The 24,883-nt window shown below is 44.4% G+C and overlaps 1 protein-coding gene and 2 long non-coding RNA genes across 4 annotated transcripts; 2 read left to right on the plus strand and 1 right to left on the minus strand.

Moving 5' to 3' along the window:
- The first annotated feature begins 44 nt into the window (after positions 1-44).
- Positions 45-12,993, plus strand: LOC109281375 (uncharacterized). 2 transcript variants are annotated; one of them, XR_002087996.2, is made up of 4 exons: positions 45-173; positions 1,170-1,275; positions 9,873-9,929; positions 12,903-12,993. It is a non-coding gene; the product is annotated as an uncharacterized LOC109281375 (long non-coding RNA). The 2 variants fall into 2 exon arrangements; XR_002087997.2 differs by having other exon boundaries at positions 9,876-9,929.
- KLHL23 (kelch like family member 23) lies at positions 2,498-13,793 on the minus strand. The gene is made up of 3 exons (XM_006268864.3): positions 12,410-13,793; positions 10,485-10,637; positions 2,498-7,300 (listed from the first exon to the last, which is right to left on the minus strand). The coding sequence occupies exons 1-3, from the start codon at positions 13,620-13,622 to the stop codon at positions 6,990-6,992; spliced, it is 1,677 nt and encodes a 558-aa protein (XP_006268926.1). The 5' UTR covers positions 13,623-13,793; the 3' UTR covers positions 2,498-6,989.
- On the plus strand, positions 13,446-24,389 carry LOC132250397 (uncharacterized). The gene is made up of 2 exons (XR_009462104.1): positions 13,446-13,532; positions 23,954-24,389. It is a non-coding gene; the product is annotated as an uncharacterized LOC132250397 (long non-coding RNA).
- Positions 24,390-24,883: the final 494 nt, after the last annotated feature.

The following is a 24,883-nucleotide window of genomic DNA, read 5'->3' on the forward strand; positions in this document are numbered from 1 at the left end:
ACGCGCGGAAACGTTACTTCGCGTTAAAGCTGTTGTTTAAGTTGCGTTTCATCCTCTCATATTCGTCTCCCTGCGCAGGGAATGACATGAACACAGCGGGAGATTCAAACGCTCTGCTTTTAGTTTAAAAATAAAAGAGAGAGGCACATACAGTCCCCCTAATATTCTCTGGGGTAAGTAAGGAGTAAAGTATCGTCCGTTTGTTTCTTTAAATGTCGTTACTCATTAGCCAACCTCAGTATACAGCCGCCCCGGCTCCTCCGAGTTCAGAGTTCAGCGCAGTTCCTTGGAGAAGGGAGCTAAGGTGCAAGTATTCTTAAGATCTGGAGGAGTCCTTTGCTTGTGTACAGCTCAAGTGCTGAAGTGGCAGCAGAGACTAATAGGAACAATTGTTACCTAATCTAAAGCTGAAGTCAAGTGCAGTAAGGGAGGTTTGGGCTGGATATTAGGAAAAACTGCCTCTCAGGAGGAGGGTGGTGGAGCTCTGGAACAAGTTACCCAGAGAGATGGCGGAATCACCATCCGTGGAGGTTAAGGCTGGACAAAGCCCTGGCTGGGATCATGGGTGACTGCTGCCTCCACAGTCTGGGGGTCTGCCAGCAGGCAATCACAGTGCCATTGTCACCTCTCAGTGCCAGTTGGCACTAATCAGGGGCACCAGCCAGCGCTTCACTAGTCATCCCTGCTCCCCAGCCAGCAAGAGCCAATCTCGAGGGGGCGCATGCCCCCCCCCCCTACACATTGCCCATGGCTGAGATTATCTAGTTGGGGCTGGTCCTGCTTTGAGCAAGAGCTTAGATTAGATGAGCTCCTGAGGTCCCTTACAACCCTAATTTTCTATGGTAAAATACAGCTCTTCCAACATTAGCTTTAATTCAATGAGGTCTTGCCAACATGAACAGAGTAAATGGAGTTCAAATCCAATGTAGCAAACATGACTTCCCTTTTTTCCCCCAATTGAAAAGAGATTGTGGATGATTTCTAGTGGTCAAACACAGCTCACTTAGCTTGACAATAAATATTAAATGGTGTTGTCCAATTCAGGTGCTGTTTGAAACTTGCATCTACTGTTGTTTAAGGTAGCACCTGAAATGGCTGCAACTGAAAGAAAAACAGTGTCTTTACCTTAGCCACTTGACATACAATTGATTTCTCTGTTTTTTTGATAGCCATTTGCATCATTTTGGTGCCCTGCTTGAAAGAGAAACTTATCTGCCCACTCTCCTCCAAACTCTGCATGAAGACTACTGACCAAATATGAACAGAAAAAACACAGTAAGAAGAATCTGAACATAGGTTTACTGCCTACCTTTTTAATCATATTTTGTCACAAAGACTCTCAGTCAATTTTGGAGCAAATTAACCAAACACATTTGGTAGTTTTAATTTAATACACAAAGTAGGGAGCAGGGGTGTCAAATTCATCCATCTCTGTGGACTAGGTGAGGGTCACTAGGCCGGTCTGCAGGCCAGATAAGGACTACATGCTGGAGCCAGGACACAGGGCCAGTCCAATGCCAGGGCCAGCACGCGCTGCACACAGCCCATGGGTTGGATGGGCCATGACTGCTTAGGGCAGCAGCATGGGACACAAGTTGCATGTGGTGCCCTACCAGACTTTCCCTGTGTGCTGGCACTAGCACAGCCAGGTCCAGACTAGAGCCAGAGCAGTCTGGTGCCCCAAACCTCCCATGCTGCATGCGGTGCCTGTGGCATTAGGTCCAGCATATGTGCCAGGCTAACTCTGCACACTGCACTATTGGTCTGAGATCCACAAGCCAGGTCACAGGGCTCCAATGTTTGACACCCCTGTGTTTTACATTCTTGTGCAAATGCACTCCTGTGAGATTTCTGTAATCAGATCATTTATTTAGACCTGGGTTGCCAAACAGTTTCACAATTTAAGCATGCTCAAAATCCAGCACTTGAGCAGTCCCCTTGATTTTAAGGGGATTACTTGTATGCATAAGATTCAGCACATTCATTTTGAAGGATGGGGGCTTCAAAAGGCATTTTTTGGTCTCTAGCAGGATAGTCAGTTGAAATCATCCTGTTGTATCTCTACTTTTTGCCTAAAAACAGTTCTCCCCACTTCCCAAAGGAGAAAGCCTCTAGGTTCTACAGCCTAATTTTGTCTTGGATTATAAATGAGTCTAAGTAATACTGGATCATCAGTAGTGTTCCAGCACTATTACTAATAGTGCTGGAAGACTACTGACAATCCAAAGGAGGATGGGGAAAATGGATTCCAAAGCAGTAGTAGAGTTAAAAAGTGTATTAGGTCTTAATAACAAGTAATTAATTTTATTTCACCAGGTATTCTAAAAGACATTATACTCTTTAATGCAGAAGCAAGAAAAGTTGGGCTTCGTTTTGATAATGCGTATATACAAGGAGAGGAAAATTTCTGTGGCAAAACGCCTGGTATGCACAAAATGAGTTTGGAGGGTTGCTTCTACTGTGCTTTTTAGTTGAGACAAAAAATCCTGCACAACAATTTATTTTACAACTGAATTTATTAAATAGTGTGACATTTTACATTTTCTAGAAAAAAGTTTTAAACACATCTCTATTACCAAATCCATGGGTGTCACATTTATCAAAATTAATGAGACTGTAGTTAAATACAGTAATACATACCAGTACTAACTTAATAACTACTTTGATTTTAGATCATGTCATTCTAATTCTTTACTCTTCAAAAAGTAAAATGTTAAAACAAGAACTTTGATCACATAACCAACGCTTCCTCCACACCCAAATAAGTAAAATTAGACTTCGTTCATAAATTAAATGGTCACATTAATCTATTTATTAATATTAAAATGCATTGCATCTATTGCATAGGGTGCTTAAAAATGTAATTAACCTTTAAATTTTAATAAACTGTGCATCTTCTTTGATAGGAAGCAAAACCCTGTGTTGTCAGTGAAATCATATTAGTGCCTCTGCCCAATATTAATTTAAGAGTTAATCAGAAAAAATCTGATTGACATGTTACAAACATGAACTATAGGAAGTAGCACCACCTAGTATTAGTTGTGGCAAAGTGGGGCTCCCCACCTAGCCACAGTGCTAGGTTCCCCACTTGCCTTTGGGCATGCCACCCATTTGGCTCATCTGCCATGCCTTGTTCTTAATTAAGATGTTAATTAAGGCGGGAGGCTACCCATTCATGCCCTGATGCCAGGGGGCGCTATCTGCAGCTCTGTACCTACCCTACACTGCAGCCCATGCCTCACAGATGGCATCCACCAATGTTAATCTCACCAACCCCACACTGGGCCCCAGAATAATCCAATCAGGACCCCTCTTTGATCCCTCCATTCAGGCAGCCTACTCCACCTTCATTTGGGCTGCCTAGCTCCCCAAAGTTATTTCTCCTCTCAGGCATGGTCCCCCCCACCAGGACCTTTGGCTACATAGGCCATGGCCTCACCTCCAGGCCAGTTAGGACCCCAGGCCCTTGGCTCTGAGCGTCCCTCGCAGTGGACCCCTGGCCCTTTTGACCCTTCTGGTCTTGGCCCGAGCATTGATCAGTCAACGGTACTCTGCCTCAGGCATCTGAGCCTCTAGCCCCACTCTATCTCTGGGGTCTGCCTTCTGGCCCCTACTAGGTATAAACACTCACCCAGTTGTGGGAGCTGGGGTAACTCACCATGACTGGTGCTCCAGGGTCTCACGGGGATTCTCACTTCCTCCCCCCTCCCCAGAGCAGCATGCCATTGTGCTCTCTCTATATCTATCAGGCTCTCAGCCCTCTGGTTCTCCCCCCCCGCTTCATTGGGGCTACTCATCTGTCCCCTTCACTTGGGGCCACAGGGCTTCCCTCCCCGGTGGGCTCAGGTGGCCCTGGCCATGCCTGGCCCCAACTACATTTCTTCAGGGTCTTGCACCCCCCCACAGAGCTCAGGTGGCCGCAGCCGTGCCTGGCCCCCCACTACTTCCGATGTTACACAAACCCACCCAAAGATGAGGGCTAGAGTTAAGGCACCCCGACCCACCTTTCACCAGGGTGATAACTGGCCTGGCATTTCCTGGGGTCTCCCGCACCACTGAGAGCACCACCAGGCCACCCACTCCCAGCAGGGTGCAGTTTTAGGTCATTCCCAGGACCAGGCACCTCCTGACCATCTCCTACAGCGCCTCCCTTGCCTCCCGAATGATCCATGAAGACTTGCAACTAAGTAATGTTACTGCCTCCTCTGCCAGGAGCAAAATGCTCTGCTTATATAGGCAGCCCTGAATCCAAAATGACTGCCACAATCAGGCACCTGCTGGCTGCTTGGCTTAGGTTTTAAAGTGGAAGGCACCAACAGTGCCTTGCCACACACCTTCCCCCTTAAAATGGTACCCAGGGAAGGTTTCCTCTGCTGCTCCTCCAAAGCAGGCTCTTTTCAGAGCCTGTGTGAGCCCTCAAATGGTGAGCACCCCCAAAAGTGCTCCGCCACACACCTCCCCCCTTAGAATGAGATCTGGGGGGACTTCACTTGGCTGCCTTCCCTGCTGGGCTCTGCCCCAGCCTACTGCAGCCCCTGGCACATAGCGAGCACCCCAAAGGTGCTCTGGCACATTAATATTAACTATTTGTGCATGTATAATACTTTATAGCCCTAAAAAAATTACAAAAAATTAGGGCCTGTTCCTATTAAAAATGGCAAAATTCCCTTTGAGTTCAGTGGATTTGCTCATACTTTTCCAAAATACCTGAAGTGAGTTATCTTTATTTGCTTCAGAGAAGGTTAATTTGAGATCAGTAAAAATCACACACTTGCCAAGGGTCACCTGGCTAGCAAATTAGTGACAGAGTAAGGAACAGCATTTTTGATTGCTAGTCTTGTGCTTTAATCACAGTACTGCCTTAATATGAAACTACACCAAAGCATGTTCTATAGTGAGGTACATGCTTGAGTTTATTGTTTGACATTGTGAGTCTATAAACGTACATATTGTCTTAATGCTTTTGTGATCTTGCTCCTTCATTTTATATGCTTTTTTAAATATAGAGAATAATTTTGAAAAAAAGGAGAGAAGAAAGTAATTTAAGAAAGAAGACAGTGTGATATGACATTTTTTCATCTGTAAGTTTTTTCTGTGTTTTGCCCTTCACTGTTCTTTGTGCTAATTCATCTAGCCACCACAGTCCACAGACCACAGTCCACAGAACTAGACTCTTCCATTGTTCAGGTCTCTCTAGAGTTTAGTTGGTATAAACAAACTATATTGAGATCATTACCTACCTCTCCACTGAGAATGTTGAATAAGCACAACTTCAGTTTTAGCGTATCCATTTCCTCCCTGCATGCATGATGTATACATTTTAAAGGAGGTATGCACAAACAGCAAAACAGAAACATATGTGCAACAAAGTCTTGAATCAAAACTCAAAGAGTTTTGTGTAACAAATGCAACAAGCAGGGAGAATTATACAAAAAGGGGAAAGAAAAAAAGAGAAGTGTCTTACAAATACCAGTAATAAATCCCTGACAGCTCTGAGAGAAGGAACTCTTCATTTTGTAAGAAAGTGGCTTTAGAAGACTGAAGAAAGAGATTTTTTTTCCTAAAAGATAGTGGGTTTGGGTTTTTTTGCTTGTTGTAAGGTGCACAGATACAAATGACACTATTTTAGAAGAAAATGTGGTGGATATGTGTGGGGGGGGAGTGGGGGGGCTTAAGACTTTAGGAGCCCATTGCCATAACTGCTGTACAAGTAATATTTAAAAACAAGCTACACATTAATGTCCCATGGTAGACACAACGAAACAGCACACTGTTAAAAAAAAAAAAAAAAGGAAGTGCCTCTCTAGCAGCAATCCATAATAAATTAAATGCGATTTAAGAAATCTCTGTTTATATATATATTCCCTAAGACATTTGACAGGGCACCTTTCACTTGGAAGAAGGCTTGTTTGGTAGTTCATATCTTTTCAACCCCCTTGCCTGGATTCTGCCTTATCCCTGGTGCTGACACAGCATTGCTGCATTGTGGAAATAATAATTCTACCTTCCAACATGGGATTTCTTTCTGCCCACTTCAGATAACTCCTTAGGCAATATAAAGATCCCCCATGCTGCTTTCAGAAAATAAATTAATAAAATCCAGTGCCCTGGCCAGCTTTGAATTCTAAATACACCAAGCTTTTTTCCAAGTTCCTAATGTTGCTGCATTTACTTCACTCACAGCACTACCAACAGTTAATTTGCAATTTAAGGCTTTTGGAAAACCTTGGTAATGAAAGAGCTATTTTAAATAAAAATCTGGTTTGTAGCTGTAATGTAAATATCTATGTCACAAGAGAGCTACTAGAATTCTGCAAGCCTTCCTTCCCTCCCGCGCACAACATGCATGTGAACTATTCTTACAAAAAGGGTTATCTGGATTCAACAATATGTATTTCTGAATCTCTCAGATGGGTTATTACAGAAGAAATGTAACATCTCTCATGTTCCCTAAGTGCCTTTCTACAGAGGTAGAGCATTGCCCTATTCCTAGAACACTAAGACACATTTTTCCTCTGTTTTGCTAAGGGATTTTAAAACAGGCAACTAATGTCTTAAGTCAATCAGCTTGTGGCACTAAACATTACCATTACTACCTTCATTTCATTTGAAACCCCCTAGTCCATAGAAAAGCTACGTCTTTCTATTTTAAAGCCTATTAGCAATGTGACAAAACCTAGACTACATTTTCCTCTAGTGGTTAATTAATACACATTAGTAATTTTACATTACTTCTTACATTTTATAAGAAGGTTTTGTAAACTTTTACAATACAGAATGACCAGTGAATTTATTCCCTACATGAAAGTGCATGACAATATATCTATATTACACTAAGCCACTTTAAATAAATAAACGTTTATTTACAGATTTAGGCTTGAATGTGAACCATTAGCTTATCTTAAAATATATAGTTTGAGAGGTAACGTGTACTGGTATGGAGACTATATGCTTCTTTCTTGTAACAGAAATGTAATAATCAGATCCTGTTAGACATTGTACACACAGACACAACCATGTGAACGCATGGCACTAGGCAGATTGCCCACTACTTCCCATTGATTACATTCAGGATCATATTTCTCAATGCTCTGTAGATATGTTCCTTTTGAATAGGAATATCCTCCCGTTACATAGATGCACCCATTCATAACAACTGCAGCACATTCCATCCGTCTTTCCATTGTATGAGCCATCTGCTTCCATTCCTTTTTTTCTGGGTCATAGGAGTCAGTGATTGTCGTTTGTCCACCCACAAGATAGATTTTGTTTTGTAATGCAGCAGAACATAATCCATATTCTTAAGAGAGAAAGGGAAAGTAGTTTAATTTAGAAAAATTATGTGAACTCTGAAACAAGATTAGCTAGGGAGTGGAACTGCAGCAACATGACAACACTGGGGTGTTGATCTCAGTTGAAGTCATTGGGAATTTCTTCACTGAGTCCAACAGGTTCAAGGAAAAACCTTAAGAACTTCTGCTATACTTGGTCTGGGGAAGACTAAAGGCATCAAAAAAGCTACCATATAGATGTGATCACATATCATTAGAGATAGTCTCTTAAGAATATATGTTGCTAAATGTAGAAAGTAGAGATAGATGGGCACCTACTCTATCCCTGTCAATTCACTGATGTTCCCTATGGTTCATTTTCTTTGCCCATTTCCAGTCAAGATTACAATGGCCATATGCTGAGGTTTCCACCACTTGCAGACCATGCCACAATCCTGCTTCATTGTCAAAACTATTTCCTGATAAGAAACCTAATTTTCTCTCAATTTCAATCCAGTGCATCATAGGAAAGCAGTAGGCTGGACTGGGAGTCAGGGAACAGGGATGTAATTCCCAGCTCAGTCAGCAGCTTGATGGTTGACTTACAGCACGTATAGACATTTGCTCTCCAAGGAAAAGATCTTCTGAGAGTGATTTAACCATAGTTGTTCTCAGGTTATTTTTCTCCTGGAGCAGCCATTTTTAGTCTGGGAGGAAAATGCCTGAACATCTGTACATTCATGATTTCTCCTGGGACCAGCGACTCTCCTAGGAGAAACTGAATATCTGTACAAGGCCTCAGAGCAAGTACTTCATCTGTTTCTCAGTTTCCACATCCGTAAAACAGAAAGACAGACTTTTCTTTGCAAAATACTTCTATTGATGAGAACTGGATAAGAGCTATTATGATCTTTAGTTAGAATGAGACATAACAACACCGTCTTCCTTACTGGTGTTTATGCTTTTTGGATACTTGTGGTCTTATTGCTGTTCTATTCCAAAGCCAAACCTCCAGCAATACCAGTATTTACTTCTCCTATCTCTTCCTTTTTTCCAAGTTATTCTCCCTTTAGTAGTATTGCAATTTATATTTCTGCAGACTCAAATAACTGTCAGTTGTATTACATATTATCTCCATCACTAACAGGATTCAAATTAAAATTTTATTTTTGAAACTTAATATGTAGATTCTGGTACCAAATATGCTCGAGAATTTCTATTTTGCCAGGTAGCAATTCATGTAAAGGACCAGTGCTAAATGCATAAGAGTGAATGAATTTTCTGGGACACTAGTGTAATATGTTAATGATGCTGGGTTTTTGGTTGTAGCCATGTTGGCCTAAGGACATAGGCAGGCAAGGTTCTTTGAGTAGATGTGATATCTTTTATTAGACCAGCTGAGTGGTTGGAAAAAAAATTCTCCAACTACGCAGTTGGTCTAATAAAAGATATCACATCTACTCAAAGAACCTTGCCTGAATATATTAATTATGTAATCTTCTGTAGTACTACATTTATAAGATGGCAATATATTAATAATCTAGTCCTTCTCTAGTAATATATTAATCAGGTATATACTTCTTGAATTTCTGGAACATATTCAGATGCTGTGATGATAATGTCAATATATAAATGGAAGGGAACCTGATCCTATGAGAAATTAAACCCCCCATTACTCCTCCTCCTGGTCCACTGATTCAATAGGAAAGCTGTAGGTTAATGAATAGAAGGTAAATGTGATGAGTTCAAGTTCACATTCAGATCAGATAAGAATAATTATTGAAATAATTTTAATATTTTGTGGAATTTGATTAGATTTAATCACTTGTTTTCCCAAGAATTTGGAGGGCGAGTTATGGTCCTTTCTCTTTTTAGAGAACTACTGGACTTTGTGTGTAAAATATCAAACAGGAAGAACTGAATGACCTTGAGGAATGAAAGAATGCAAATGGAATTTAACTACAAAGTGCAAGGTCATGAGCATGAAGGCTAATTGCAAGAATTCCTACTAAAGGGGCTACTTCTATCAATTTGAAATTACAGGGGAGCAGGAAGACCTGGGTGTATTAGTTGATCACAGGTCTAATGTCATGCGGCCATTAGAAAGACAAATAAGATCTAGCACGTATCAACAAAGATGCAGCAAAGATCTAGGATGTATCAGGTCAAATATTTCCAGTACACACAGGGCAGGATTAATACTACTGTACAAGGCACCAATGTAGAGTCTGGATCATCCATATTCAAGAATGATTCATTCAAAATGAAAGAAGCAGGGAAGGTCTACTAGGATGATCAGGGGAATGAAGAGTCCATGTTTGTGTGCAACTAAAAGAGGCTATGAGAGCATGAATTGTTTTTCTTAGCAAAGAAAAGCTGAGAGGGTATGTAATTGCTCTCTGGAAATACACTAAGGCAGTACGTTCCCAGTGTTTGAAATAACTTGTTGACTGGAGTAATCGCATGGTATGTGCCACCCAGGTCCAAGGCCCTGCTCTAACTAAGTGGATGGCCCCTTCAACTTCAGTTACCCACAGTTGTGCCCTAATTACCCAGGTATTCCTAGATGGGTTTCTCTTGTTGATGCTATTCTTCTTTTAGCAGATAATGAAATACTAATGGGAGCAGAAACTTGAACCTAGATCTCATACGTGCCAAGTGAGTATTCTGACCAGTGGGCCCTTGGTTGTTCTCCATTTCAAGTTTTGAAGGCTCAGAGTGATGAACAGGAACATTTTTTAAATCTCAAAACATTTTGTGGGACAGAAAAGCTGTTTCCCACTATGGTCTAGATTTAAGTACACTCTGGGCATTTATTTTAAAATATTGTTAAAAAATTCTGTAAACAAATCTTTGCTAACTACAAAGATACACACATAAAATTCATATGTTCCCCTCCCAAAAATGTGCACAGAAAACCATTCAAAATAGAATTAAAGAGTGATAGTGGTAATATATTCAAAATGTTTCCTCTGAATTCAGTTCTTACTTTCTTCTCTTATAATATGTATATCACTTTTATACTACACTATTCATGGCTAATCGATTAAATATTTTGTTAATTGTTCACTTTACAGTAACTTGGAATGGACTACCACTTAAGCTATTTTTTTTTATAAAAGAGCAGTCTGAAACAATATGCAATTATTAAAATTTACAAGAAAAAATAACAGAGTTAAATTCCGTATTTATTAGTGAAATGATTGTGCTTACCTGGATGTGGACTTGTGGTGACTATGCTCCATTCATTGCTACCTGAATTGTAAATCTGAATTTTGTCATAGGTACAACTTCCCCTGTAACCATAGTGGCCTCCAGTTACATAGATGACTTCATTCAGGACACAGGCCGTGGCATTTCCAACACCTATTTACAGTATTAAATTCACAGCACACCTTCAGACTGTAGAATACTTACTGCCACTGCCATTAATAATGCAAGTTTAAAGATACCCGTTAATTTACATTTCAGCATAAAATTATACTTTTGTGTACATAAATAAACAAGTAACAAAAGCACCAGAGTGGCAAGCCAACTAGACTCATTAATATATAGCAAAGCAAATTAAAAACACAAAGCATACCTTACATATTGCATAGTATACTAAATAATACAAATCCATCTTTTCAGCCCATACAAAAGGTGTGTGATCTTTATATTCTAGGAATTTTGTTTGGCAAAAAATGTTACCTTCAAATTTCCATGAAATTAAAATCATAATTTTTTTATAAGGAACAAATTTAAAGAGAGATCAGTACCTCACAGGATTATTTTACTACTGTATTTTTAATTCCACTAAGTGGCATTGTTATGATGTTATTGTACAATCAAGGAAGTAAACAATATGGAGCCCTATTGACTTTACCTTTAGGGGGGAAAACATAAAAGAAAGTGGCATTTGACAAGTTAAAATGGATAATATTAAGAAGGACAGAATATATTTTTATGTTCCAAAAAAGTTATATGCAAAAATGCATAAAACATCTATACTGAAAGGCAAAACATTGCAATTCCAACATCTATACCGCTTTATAAATTAGCAAAAACAGTAATGTTTTGACATGAACAGACATGGATGTCAGAGTAATTGACTGAACGATTTGTACTGGTTGTTAACGTTATCCATTTTCTAGGTGTTTTTCAGACACTAATTTAAAAACCGGTGTGCAGTAATTTAATTTTGATATTTTATTCACGGTATTTTTTATAACAAAGTAATATAATTTACTCTAGGCAATAGTTAAAATTCAATTTTTAAACATTAGTAAGCAAAACTGTTGTTTGGCAGCCTGAATAATAGATTGGTGCTGCTCATCCTCGCAAGAAAGAGGCCATTACAAACTGTAGGGAGATAGTATATAGAAATATGAACAAATTACATGAAAAGAACTTTCAAATGAGAGAAGCATGACTAAAATTAATTGGAATGCTTAATATTGAAATATTGCTTAGAAATTGGTAGTCTAATAGACATTTTTTTTCAGATAAAGCATAACTGCCGCTTGGATCCAAAGTAGTAAATGTCCATTGGAGCTAAAATTAAGTGGTGTTTCAGTACAGCATATTCCAGATAAAGATATTAAGATTGTTTTATTGGAATACAGTTTCTGCTTTCAAAAAATTAGTTTTTGAGGGTCTGCTCAGCCCCAGAAGGGCTATCTATAAGCAGCAACCTCTATATTCTTTCTATCTTGCACAGAACTTTTACATGAGGAAGGGGACATTAAAATTGAACGTCCTGCTTATACATTCATATAGATTCATATAGATTATACATTCATTGGTACCAGCACAATATGGCACTAGGGACAGCTGCACTGAGACACCCCATGCCCACTCTGCATGGCACTACCTCCCAAATCTGAAGTAATGCTGCCAACTTAGCAGGGATGCCAACAAGCTCTCCTGAGAGGCAGAATGTGGTGTTTTTGCATATGGTCCTCAGCACAGAGTTCATATGTTTATAGTAGTTTGGCTACCAAAAGTTTGCACCAAAGCCCACACCGTCAAAGTTAATGGTATGACTTCCAAATGACTTCAGTAGATTTTGGATTGGACCAGAAACGTGTGTGTGGAGATTACAGAAAGGCAATGAAAAAGAGCAGCTATTGAGACAAGCATACAGAAAGATTACCTACCTTTGATCATGTTTGCAATGGGAACCCATGTCTTTTGTAGTGGATCATAACATTCTGCTTCTTGTACTGGAGCTCCTTTTCTGTAACCCCCCAGGGCATAGACACAGCCCCCCAGGGTAACTGCACAGTGATAATATCTGGCATTAAGCATAGGACAGCCTTCTCTCCACTCGTCCGTTTCACTGTTATATACCCATACTGTATCAAGAGCTTCTATGTTCTCCGTCCTATAACCGCCAGTTACATAAATGTTGGGTCCTAAACTAGTGACCCCGTAGCTCTCCCGCGTGTGATCTGGCATGTCTGTTCCCTGGATCCAGGCATTGGTTATAGGGTCCCAGACACGTACTTCTGCTAAAGGGTGCCAGTAGTACCCTCCGATCACATACATAACTGCCGTGGGCCTTTTGCAAGTGTCCTTTGGTTTGGGATTCAAGGCGTTGTATATGAGAGCCCTTATCTTGTCACCATTGAGCCGGCATTTCTTTTGCAGGCTCAAGGCCGACCTCAGGTATGTTTCATCTAAATCCACTTTGATGCAGCCCAGCAGCTCATAGATGCAGTCGATCCTTGCTTCTACATCGTGCGCTACCCACTGAACGACGGGCTCTATGGCCGCCTCTGCTTTCCGGACATTGAGATTGTCTCTGGAGAGAACAAACCGGAGTGTCTCCTCGCTCACGTCCACGAATTCCTCCTGCTGCCACACCTCCTCGAAGCGCGACAGGAGCAGCCTCCTCGCCTCCTTCTCCAGCTCGGGGCAGCGGTGGTGCTGCGCGAAGGCGTGCATCCCAAGGCAGTTGGCGGCATCCAGGTGCCTGAGCAGGAACCGCTCGCAGGCGGCCTTCACCGCCGCGAACTGGAGCCGGTCGGCCGCCCGCAGGAGGCCCTGCACGTTGCCCGCCGTGATGCGGACCCGGGCCGTGTACGCGTAGTCCAGCAGGGCCTCCAGCGCCGCGCGGCCCAGCCCGGGGAGGCTGATCTGCTGCTTCGACTTCTCTGTCATGTCGGCTGTGAACATGGCCTTGAAGTACGCGCTGCCGGCGGCCAAGACCGCCCGGTGGCACGGGAAGAGCGCCCCGCACGCGCTCTGCAGCGTCACGTCTGTGAAGGAGCCGTCCAGGTAAAAGGCGCCGAAGGCCTCCAGCACGCCCGCCGCGTGGCAGGCGTCGCGGAAGGTGTAGGCGTAGCCCTCGGGCCCCGCCAGGGCCATGGCTGCGCCGCTCCAGAGCCCGCTGCGTGCGAGCGGCGGCCAGGCCGGTGCCCGCGGCCCACGAGCGGCGGCCGGGGAGCAGGCAGCGCCCCGTGCCCATCTTTGGAAGCGGCCGCAGGCTGCGGCAGCTCCTATTTTGGTGGCTCGGCCGCTCGCCCCCACCCCCGAGGCGCGCGGGGACGGCGGCAGCCGCTCTGGCCCGGGCTCCGCAGGCGGCGGCGCACGCGGCTCCCCCCGCGGCCGCCCCAGCCCCGGCAGCAAGGGGCTGCCGGTACCCAGGGAGCCGAGTCTGAGCCAGAGACAGGGGACCCTCGCCGGGCCGCCGCCGGCTCCCCCTGGCTCGGCCCGAGCCCGCAGTAGGACGCAGCCCGGCCGAGGGTCCCTGCCGTGGCCACCCTGCTGGCCAAGCCTCCCGTCTCGGCAGGTGATCCCTCCTCGGGGGCCCTCTCCCAGCGCTGGTGACCCCAACCGCGTGGCACCCACATACATACATATATGAGCCATAGTACAGATCATCCTTGAATCAAGGGGTTACCAATCAGGATTTAAGTACAGTATACAGATACTGTACACTGTATATACCTAAGTATCTGTATACTTAGGTATACAGATATATATACACATACACACCCCTATATCTATATATATCTATATATGTACTTATATCATGATTGGTAATCCCTTGACTCAAGGATGAGCTGTACCACAGCTCATATATGTCTTTACATATATATGTATATGTATATATGTGTAGACACACACACACCCATAAGCTTTTGTGAACCCAAGATTAAGTTTAAGACAACAGCTGATGAAGGAAGCTTGGGCTCATGAAAACTTATACTATGTATCTCTAATAAATGTCCTGGTAATGTCTTCTCTCCAAACAAGAGGCATTTGACAGGGTTAGCACCACCACCACCAGCACCACCTTGTTTTGTAAATTGTATATTACAGAAGCGTAACTCAGCTGTGGCTCTCTGCCCCACCAGGGCTCTCTTGCAGTTTGAAAGATTATGAAAGCATTTTCTCTTATCAGGATTACACAAAGCTGTGCACCAGCAGAGCACCCTATAGTGAGCAAGGCACAAATGAGAAGAGTTCCTGCCTCTCACCATTTATCCTGACAAAGGCAGATGGGCAAGGAACAGAAGGCACTGTGAAACTTTCAGGAGGGAACAGCTTAGGAGAAGGTGTAAAACTATGTATGTGTTTCTATATATGAGACAGCTCTCCTTATCCTTCACCACATACCACGGCACCATTGTTGTCCCACTACTGGATGAGATCAGTTCACAGATGAAGCTTGTTGTAGCTGAACTTGACCCAGATGGAAGTGGTGGCATAAGCCAAAGGAAAGCACTGGAGACTGTACAGTGCACACCCAAATCTGGTCACACTATTACATACGTTAATTGTCCTCCTGAATTCTAATGGCACAGAGCTTTCACACAGCAGCATCTGCAAGTAATGCTTTCTTCCACGTCTGTTGGCTAGGACACTCATCCCATCCCATCCCAGTGGACAACCATCAGGTGTTGGTTATATAATGCCTTTGTCATCTGCTTTCTGGACTAAGCAATACCCACATGAAGCTGTCAGCTTGTAGTAAACTCCACCTAGTGGTGAAGGAAGCAGCATACGGTTCCTCAGCAATACAAAGTACTGTAAACCAGGTGTCAAACTCACACGCCAGATGAGCAGCACATGACTCGTCCATGGGCCACATGAATGGTGTGGGGCTGGGCCCATGGACCACCCATCCGCTGCACATTGGATTCAGAGCCTGCTGTGGCGGGTTTAGGACTGCACTGCATCCCAGACCAGCCAGATCAGGCACCACATGCAGGTTGCATCCCAGACCAGACGGAGCAGACACTGTATGCAGTTCTTGTCACATACCTTGAGTGCAGAGCCATTTGGCACGTGCCACATGGGTCAACTGAGACCCAGAGGCAACACTGGGGACTCCATAGGCTGGATGTGACCCACAGGCTGCATCTTTGACACTCCTGCTATAAACAAATCCTTGCTTCTTTTCTTCTACTGACTTCTAACAGAACATCTAGACAAACTGATGGTCAGGATGATTAATGACCTGGTCACCCATACCTAAAAGACTGGCTGTAACTTCAGAATGAGGAACTTGGTTAACAACTCTCTCAGGCATAACAGAACTTCAGTCACAAGAGCCAGGCTGATCTGTGCAGAGGGCAGAGCTTTCTCAGGGGCTGGCTCCAGACTGAGGCATGAACTCCCACTTCACAGAAGTGATTAGACTATCCAGAGCACTACAGTGACATAGCTATATAGCTTCCAACTCAGGAGATGATGTTGCTAAACATACCACTGACTTGTACTTTGCAGATATACCTTTATATTACATCTATGTGGCACAAGGCAGTGCTGTTCTGTACTCAGTGAAGCTGAGTTAATTAGAGGTGGTAGGCCTTATGAGGGAGCACACAGAGTGCAAAAATCTCACAGTAGCTCTGATGATAGGGAAAATGCATGCACCTACAGAGAACAGATCTCAGTGGAAGTCATAGAACTACAATGCATGCTTAATCAGGGATTAATAGAAACAGTGGAAGCCATTCTGCTGTCAACTACTTTTCACTAATGCTAAATTGACAGGACACTTTCCAGTGAAGCAACGCTTTCCTATTGCACTTTTTATGGCATATCAAAGCTGTTGTACTTATCCTTCCCAGGATTATTCATATGTTAAGTGCCAAGCTAAAGCTACAGCAATGTTAAAAGATGGAGCAAAGCTAATCATATGGAAAGTTAAGTGTCACAGTTATCAGTCTAAGAGCTTATCTATAATAAAAGCTCAAAGTTTCAACTGAACACCCCACCTCCTTTGGGACTGAGCTTTCAGCTTCACCATTAGGTTCTCTGTTCTTATTTTCAGCCTTTCAGCTTTGTTCTATTCAGTGATCCACCACAGGAGTTAAACTAACCTCCTACAGCTTGACCATATCTTCTTGGCCCTTAACAACTCTCTCTCATCTAAAGGCAACTTGAGTCTCTTCTTGCATGTCTCTTGGACTGGACCTCTCCCCTCTCAGCCCTGAACTCCCCTTTAATCTTCCTGGGAATGTGATATTCACCCCTACCCCCATTCCAGGTGTGCCCAAGTGAGACTGAGCTATTAAACTTTAGTAATTAGCCCCAATCACAGATTTAAATTCTCCATCATTTCCTCCCTTAAACTAACCTAATACATTTGTATAGAAAAGTTGAGGAACTGAACAAATGGTAACTTTATCTTACTGAGGTCACATGAAATTATTACACATCAATATTTCATAGATTTCATAGACATTAGGGCTGGAAGGGACCTCGGAAGATCATCGAGTCCAGCCCCCCGCCCAAAGGGCAGGACGTCAGCTGGGGTCATAGGATCCCAGCAAGATAAGCATCCAGTTTCATCTTGAAGGTGTTCAATGAAGGCGCTTGAACAACCTCCGGCGGCAGGCTGTTCCAGACCTTGGGGGCTCGGACAGTAAAGAAATTCTTCCTTATGTCCAGCCTGAAACGATCTTGTAGTAGTTTGTGACCATTCGTCCTCGTCATCCCTTGGGGCGCTCTGGTGAACAAACGTTCCCCTAGATACTGGTGATCACCCCTGATAAACTTGTAGGTGGCCATCAGATCACCCCTGAGCCTGCGCTTTTCCAGGCTAAAGAGCCCCAGGGCTCTCAGCCTGTCATCGTAGGGTCTGCTTCCCTGACCCCTGATCATGCGCGTGGCTCTTCTCTGGACTCTCTCAAGCTTCTCCACATCCTTTTTGAATTGTGGAGCCCAAAACTGGACGCAGTACTCCAGCTGCGGCCTCACTAAGGCCGAGTACAGGGGGAGAATGATGTCCCGGGATTTGCTTGAGAAGCATCTATGGATGCAAGCCAGCGTTTTGGTCGCTTTACTAGCCGCAGCATCGCATTGCAGGCTCATGTTCATCTTGTGGTCAATGATGACCCCCAAGTCTCTTTCTTCCATAGTGCTAACCAACATAGCACTGCCGAGCCTATAAGGATGCTGCAGGTTTTTTTTCCCAAGGTGGAGAACCTTGCATTTATCGGCGTTGAACACCATCAGATTCTCATCCGCCCACTTGCTGAGCCTGTCCAGGTCAGCCTGGATCACCCGCCTGTCTTCTGGCGTGGATGCTTTGCCCCAAAGTTTGGTGTCATCGGCGAACTTGGCCAGTCCGCTTCTGACTCCAGTGTCCACATCGTTAATGAAGATGTTGAACAGTATGGGTCCAAGGACAGAGCCCTGGGGGACCCCACTGGTCACAGGACACCACGATGAGTGACTTCCATCAATTACTACCCTCTGGGTCCGACCCCGGAGCCAATTTTCCAGCCAGTGGATCGTGGGGGACCCAAGGCGACAATTGGCCAGTTTCTCCAAGAGACGATCATGGGACACCAGATCGAAGGCTTTTTTGAAGTCAAGATATATGACATCAATCTCATCTCCCTTGTCCAGGTGATAGGTCACCTGGTCGTAGAAGGAAATGAGATTGGTCAAGCAAGACCTACCCGCAACAAACCCGTGCTGGCTATCCCTTAAGATGTTGGCGTCGGCCAGTCCATTAAGGATGGCCTCCTTAATAAACTTTTCTAAGATCTTCCCCGGGATAGAAGTCAGGCTGATGGGCCTATAGTTAGCCGGATCCACTTTCCTCCCTTTCTTGAAGATAGGCACCACGTTGGCCTTCTTCCAGTCTTCGGGCACTACACCAGAGCGCCAAGAGTTTTCAAAGATCCGCACTAGAGGCTGGGCTATGATGCTCGCCAGCTCCTTGAGTACCCTGGGGTGAAGATTGTCAGGGCCGGCTGACTTGAAGGTATCCAGCTTCTCAAGATGTTCCTTCACAAAGTCAGCATTAATGGAGGGCAGGGGATCACCCTCACCCGGACTTCCCGGCCCTGTAGCAGGCACAGGCGTCCCATGGGGCTGATGAAAGACCGACGCAAAGTACCTATTTAATAGGTTGGCTTTTTCCTGGGCGTCAGTTGTCAGTTGCCCCATCTGGTTCAGCAGGGGTCCAACGTTGCCCCTGCTTTTCCTCCGGCTCCCCACATATCTGAAAAAGGACTTTTTATTGTCCTTGATGCTCAAAGCTAGCTGGAGTTCAGTTGCAGCCTTGGCTTTCCTGGTCTGCTCCCTACAGGACCGGACCAGTGCAGAATAATCCTCCTTGGAGGTGACTCCCATCCTCCATCCTTTGTAGGCCTTTCTTTTTAGCCTCAGGAGGTCTGCTAGGTCCTTAGATTCTTAGATTACTGCACAGCAGCTCGACCATACTTTCCCTTTCAAGGCTGTTTATAAGCCCCTTTTTGCACCCTATGCCTCAGAACATCTGGGTGAGAAATGGACTAGAACTGTGCACTCCCCCCCCCCTGCATGCAGTCTGGGGAGGGGCAGAGGGGCACACACCGCTACAGCTGGGGGTATCCCTCCCATTCTGATAGGCTGCTTACAGACATGAAAAAACCAAGCAGTGCTTTACTTTCAGCTTCGTACACCCCCACACCGAGCATAGCGCATGCCCAGAAGAGTCATCGTGTTACTTTGACCGGGCTTGCCCAACATTGCGTAGATTGAGTGCTTCAATAAGGCTTTTTGCTTTTAGCTGATTGAATCAGCTTTAGATTAAAGCCCCAAAAAGCCCCACTGAAGCACCTGATCTATGCAGACACTGGGGAGCCAGGCTGAACTAACGTGCTTTCTCTTCCAGTAAAGCATTTTTTCCCCTGTCTGTCAGTGTCCCTTAATGTACTGAGTACCCCTTGATTAGTTAGGATGGGGTTACTGCTGTGAAAAGAGCGAGTCCTTACAATATCTGTTGGTTCCACCATGTTGGGTGTGAAAGGCTTCCCTAGGGTGTTGTCCTAAGCCTGGGTAGACATCAGTCACCCCTTGGCCCTCCTGAAGTTGGTGTTTTATTTTCCCTCAGGACAGAGTTCTTTTTTTGCCCCCACTGCCATGTGGACTGTGATAGCATCCCCCAATATCCAGGATCACTCCAGTGCTCCTGTGATAGACAGTGGCCTCCTGGCCTCTTCACATTTACCTCAGGCTTGGCTATTATCTGGTAGGAACCACATGTTTCATAAGTAGTCCTTCTCTGCTGCTGTTTTTTTCATTCGCTTGCTGGAAATGTATTCATATTACCTCTTAGCTAGTTTCCGTACTCTAGACTCTCAGCCTCAGCAATGCTTAGCTATGTCTTAGCTCCCCTGGCTAAAGCAGGCAATGAACAACCTAGACCACTGAGCCTGCCTAGTGTCCTTTCTCCTTACACACCAATTCACATATCTGCAGACATTGCAAAGGTAACCTGAGCTCTTTCTTTTCATTACTTGCAGGCCCCATTCTAGCTCCGTCACCCTATCTGTATTTTTACTAATGGGATCCACTGTATTCCTTCAACCATCAAAAAAAAAAACCACCAAAAAAAAAACAACAAAAAAAACACTCAAATGGAGTCTTTCTAGGACTTGTGTTCACCACGTTGCTCTCTGTGCTTGGTTGTGACAATAAATATCAGAAACAGGAAATAGGGCACCAACGGGCTGGAAATCAGCAGCTAGTAACTTTCTGGGCTCGTGACCTTTAAACATAGTGGGCTCTGAACACGCTGCAGGAGATCAGCAAGTGGGAGGGAATCTTGAACTCTGGCCTAACCGGAGCTTCCAGGGGAAGGCTAGACTGCTGCCTGGGGGGTGGAAATGAAGGAACATATAATAGAGAGACATTTCAGTAGCAGCTTCCCACTCTCATCCACATGGGAAAGTCAAGTTGCATGCACAGAAGTTTTAGGGGCTCTTTGCTTTGGATGGAGAATGGGGGGTGGGAATATCAGGCCATTTGAAGATTGCCTTTAAATAAGACATTATAACTAATATGAACTTGGCTGTCAAAGATCATGGCACTAATTCTATTGTAGAAGCTTGTAAAGCCGATTTTGTATAGCTGGTAGGTAGGAGGCGCCATTTAACAGCTTCTGAAGCAAAAAGAAACAGCTGAGTGAGTAAGTAATAGTATTCAGCGCATTCAGATCAAAATGAAACTGCTACTAGAAAAATAGTAGGCAGAATAACATATACATGCCACACTGAAGTTATGCTACAGAGTAACTGTTTAAAAGCACAGTGTAATTTAGGTCACAAGTATTAAGTACAACATAAAATGGATCCAAACCCTTTGCTTTTATAAGAAAGGAAGCTTAACTTTGGCTTCAGTTTACAATATAAGTTCCCAGCAAAACATTAAAAGTTATCTTTAGGGCCAGTCAGAGGTCTGTGCTGCAGGCTGAATACATTTAACATTTGTATTCCACATTTTCATTATATAGAATTTGACTAGAGCCAAGACAGTCTCTGGGTCCCTCCATCCCTTGAATATCTCCCTGTTAATTCCACCTTGTATCCCCATTGAGGGTCAGGTTTGTCTTGTGCACAAATGAAATGAGAACAACACATGGGTCTCTGGGCTGCCCATACATTATACATCTTAGGAGCACCTGGGACACCCTCAAAAATATTGTTCTTTGCCTCAAAGCAAAACCTTGTGAGATACTAGTTCAGTTCCACTGTAAAACTGTTTCCATAATAAAATGAGCATAAACAGTGCTGAAGGCCATGGTTGCTCTATTATTAAAGTACATGTGAAACATGAACCACAGAATCATCAACACATAGATAGGATTTTTCTGTGCTGTAAGCTGCTATGTATTAGCAGTCACAGAGCCAATGACTGTTCAATCATGCTGTTTTATTTCAGGCCTCTGAAAATTTTCCAACTACATTTATTTTAAGACAGGGAGTGGAAGGATTTGGCAATGCATACTCAAACGATATGTTTGTTGTAGCAGCAGCAGGTCCTCAGGGGCTAGTCTCAGAACTGTTATTTACAAATAACTGAGAGTCAGCAGGGAAAACTTGAACTACTGGTCTTCCTATTGATGTGTATTAGCCAGCAATGTAACACTGTCAGCAAATGGCTAGATGAAAGGTCAGATAACCTACTATCAAAGTTTAAAAAAATAAATGCATTTGTTATTTATTAAACCTTAATTTAAAATCCGGATTCAGGTGAAAGAAATTCTGGATCTTAAAACTTGACTTTAAAACAACAGTCTTTACATCACAGCTGTACAGTATTAGCACTGTTAGGCGTGCAGAAAGTTGCATGTGATTCACAGGATAAAGCCACCAAAAAATGCCATGTGCATGAGCGCAGCCACAGCATGCACACAGCCAGCCCACCAGGTTGGAGAGCAGCATTGGGCTGGTAAGTTTGTTGGGGTGAAAGGGAGGGAAGGGGAATGGGTGTGCAGATTAAGGCCCCCATGGTGAGGGAGGGAGTGGGTGGGGATGGGACAGGTGTTGCATGGCCAGGGCGGGGTGTAGGATGGAGTCATAGCTCGTTCAGGTGGTACAGCTCCCACCACTACCTGCACCCCAAGGGAGCCATGGGGGGGACGTGTGCCCCCCAGATCTGTGTGCAGGGCAAGGGTGGGCTGCTGCTGCAGGCTAGAGGTGGGGCAGTGCCAGGCTCTTCCCAGCGGAGGGGCTGGGCTGCAGCTGCACTCAGGGCAGGCAGCAGCAGCACCAGGAGGGGTGGTTTGGGGTGGGCTGCAACCCCCACGCAATTCACCAACACCCCCCCCCCCCAAATCATCCCTCCCAACGCTGCTGCCACCCACCCAAGTGCAGTCCTGGCTCAACCCCCTGCTGGGAAGAGCATGACACTGCCCCTGGCCCCAGCCCACAGTGGCAGCCCACCCTCGCCCTGCACACTGATCTGGAGGGCATATGCCCCCCAGAGCTCCCCCAGGGGTGCACATAGCGGTTGGAGGCCCCCTGCTGCACACCCCAGAGCAGCTTGCAGCTCTGTCCTGTACCATGGCTCACCCTGGCAGCACCTTCCCCTGCCTCAGCCCCACTCCCTCCTTCAACACGGGGAGCCTCAATCTGTCCTCCCCACATCTCTTCCCTCCCCGCAGCAGGCTCCCATATGACAAAGGAGAAAGTAGTAGTGGCACAGACACAGATCACAACTCTGGGGCTCTCTCCTGCATTAGCTGTCTAGGGCAGTGGTTCTCAATCGCAGTGAGAGAAACCTGGGGCTGCTGTGACATTGGCACCACAACTGCTACTGTGGGATGAAACTGCTCACATGCTTCATTCCCACCCGACTTACCAGCTGGATGCTGCTCTTCAAGCTGCCGGGCTGCATATCAGCAATCGGATTGGTACCAGCTGATATGGCTTATTAATAATTAGCCATCAATATTGCCCCCAATTCTTTATCGATGCACCCCTAAATTATAACCCCTCTTTCAACCACCACCGTCAAATATGCTACATTAGTATTTAGAGGTCAACAAAAGAAGCAACTATTTGCCACTGATTTTAAGAAACTACTGATAAGAACTTAAAATGCAGTGCAGCCCTGGTGGCTTGCAGAGGTTTAAAATACAAGCTCTGATGGCTTGTAAAGGCTGAAAACTCCCCTTTGCTTAACATTGATAATGGGGAGCGAAAGGAAGCAGGAACTGGGGGAGAAACTTATATAAAAAATGAGTGGCGGCCCCACTAATGGTGAAAGTTAAGCAAAAGCAGCAGGCTCCCATATGACAAAGGAGAAAGTAGTAGTGGCACAGACAGATCACAACTCTGGGGCTCTCTCCTGCATTAGCTCTCTAGGGCAGTGGTTCTCAATTGCAGTGAGAGAAACCTGGGGCTGCTGTGACATTGGCATCACAACTGCTATTGTGGGATGAAACTGTTCACATGCTTCATTAGACCTCATGTGCCTCCTGAAGAAACTGAAAAGTGGCTGTAGCAGGAGGGTGCACCTGCCTATATTACATTATGGAGGTGTCATATTGAATGTAATATTTTAATGTTTGTAATAGTTGCCCATTAGCCAGTTTAGGAAGAAGACAAGATTTATCTTCTTATCTAGACCATTGTTTTGGCCTACATGCGGAAGGTCCTGACTTTGCTCAAAGTCTTAACTCTTGAATTTTATCTTTAGAGGCCTTTAACAAAGTTAACCTAAAAATGACCCTTAAGCAAACATCCCACATTCCAAGAAATCAAACCCTAGGAGCCTTTTAAAAGATTGGAAAGAAAGGAAATTCCTCAAAGTAATTAAATGATCAACAAAAGAAACTAAACCCAGCAGAAATCTGTTGAGTAAGATCTGAGCCCAAATTTGGGAGTAGTGACAGGTTTGGGTAGGAGGGGCACAAGACAGCAACTCACTCAATAAAAACTGTAACCTACTGTTCCAATTTGTAGGTAACCTCACTTGCAGAACGAAGGAAGAATCGCAAGTGTAAGCTGGATCAGACTGATCACCTGAACCACCCTCTCCGTGAACACGAATCTCTTAGTTCACGCTGAAGCTGCAGAGCGCCCGAAAGGGACTGAAGGAAGGGGACTTAGTTCTATCAGTGTTGAGGCCAACCCATTAAATCGTACTACTGAGGAATGAAACCATATTTAGGTGTTTAGCTTCTTGGAATTCTAGGATTGTAAGTATATTATGAAAAATAATAGTATTGATTCAAATTTAAACTTTTAGTTGTAATTGTAATTGTTTTAAAGAAGTGCATCTGGAGCATTGTTTCTGATATATGTAGTTATTGCATTCTTAATGTTTGTGGTATTTCTTAAAGCTAAGCAGTGTTATATGCGTAGCAAAGAATTTTAAAATAAAATTGTGTTGTATGAATTAAGTGTGCAATCATTGTGAAATCGTGCAGTCAACTAACTACTCCCCCATCAAACGAATCAGTAAGTTGTGTGGGATTTTCTCTATTCCATAACCCACTAGAGACAGGAGGCAGGCATGCTGTTTTGCTGAAACTTTTGTTTGACTCCAGTGTCTCCTGAAAACCAAGGTACGTGGCTTAGTTCCACTTAGCCACGATGGTTGTAGAGACTGCACCACAACGCCTCCTTGACCTGCCCCCTCCCATTCCCAAGCCTCCTTTTGCCCACTCCATCAGCACTCCCCATATCGTTTGTGCAGCCCAGCACCTCGTCCTTGCCAACTGAACATCCTTGGACTCCACCCCTTTTGCTGCTCTGCTCCAGGGCTGGAATTCAAGGGGGAATTGCCCTGGGATAACTAAGAACTTGCCTAGTGGTTCCCAATCCCTACTACTGACCCAGAGCCATATGTGGGGAGTCCACTGCTGTGCAAGGAGCAAACATGCACTAGAC

The sequence above is a fragment of the Alligator mississippiensis genome, chromosome 4, assembly GCF_030867095.1.
Source record: "Alligator mississippiensis isolate rAllMis1 chromosome 4, rAllMis1, whole genome shotgun sequence".
NCBI lineage: Eukaryota > Metazoa > Chordata > Crocodylia > Alligatoridae > Alligator > Alligator mississippiensis.

Excerpts from the sequence above, each read along its gene's own strand:
- KLHL23 (XM_006268864.3), bottom strand. The coding sequence starts at position 13,622 with ATGGCCCTGGCGGGGCCCGAGGGCTACGCCTACACCTTCCGCGACGCC. Across the intron at positions 10,638-12,409 it reads CATTGCAAACATGATCAAAG|GTGTTGGAAATGCCACGGCC; the intron begins GTAGGTAATCTT and ends TACTGTAAATAG. Across the intron at positions 7,301-10,484 it reads CACCACAAGTCCACATCCAG|AATATGGATTATGTTCTGCT; the intron begins GTAAGCACAATC and ends TTCTCTCTTAAG.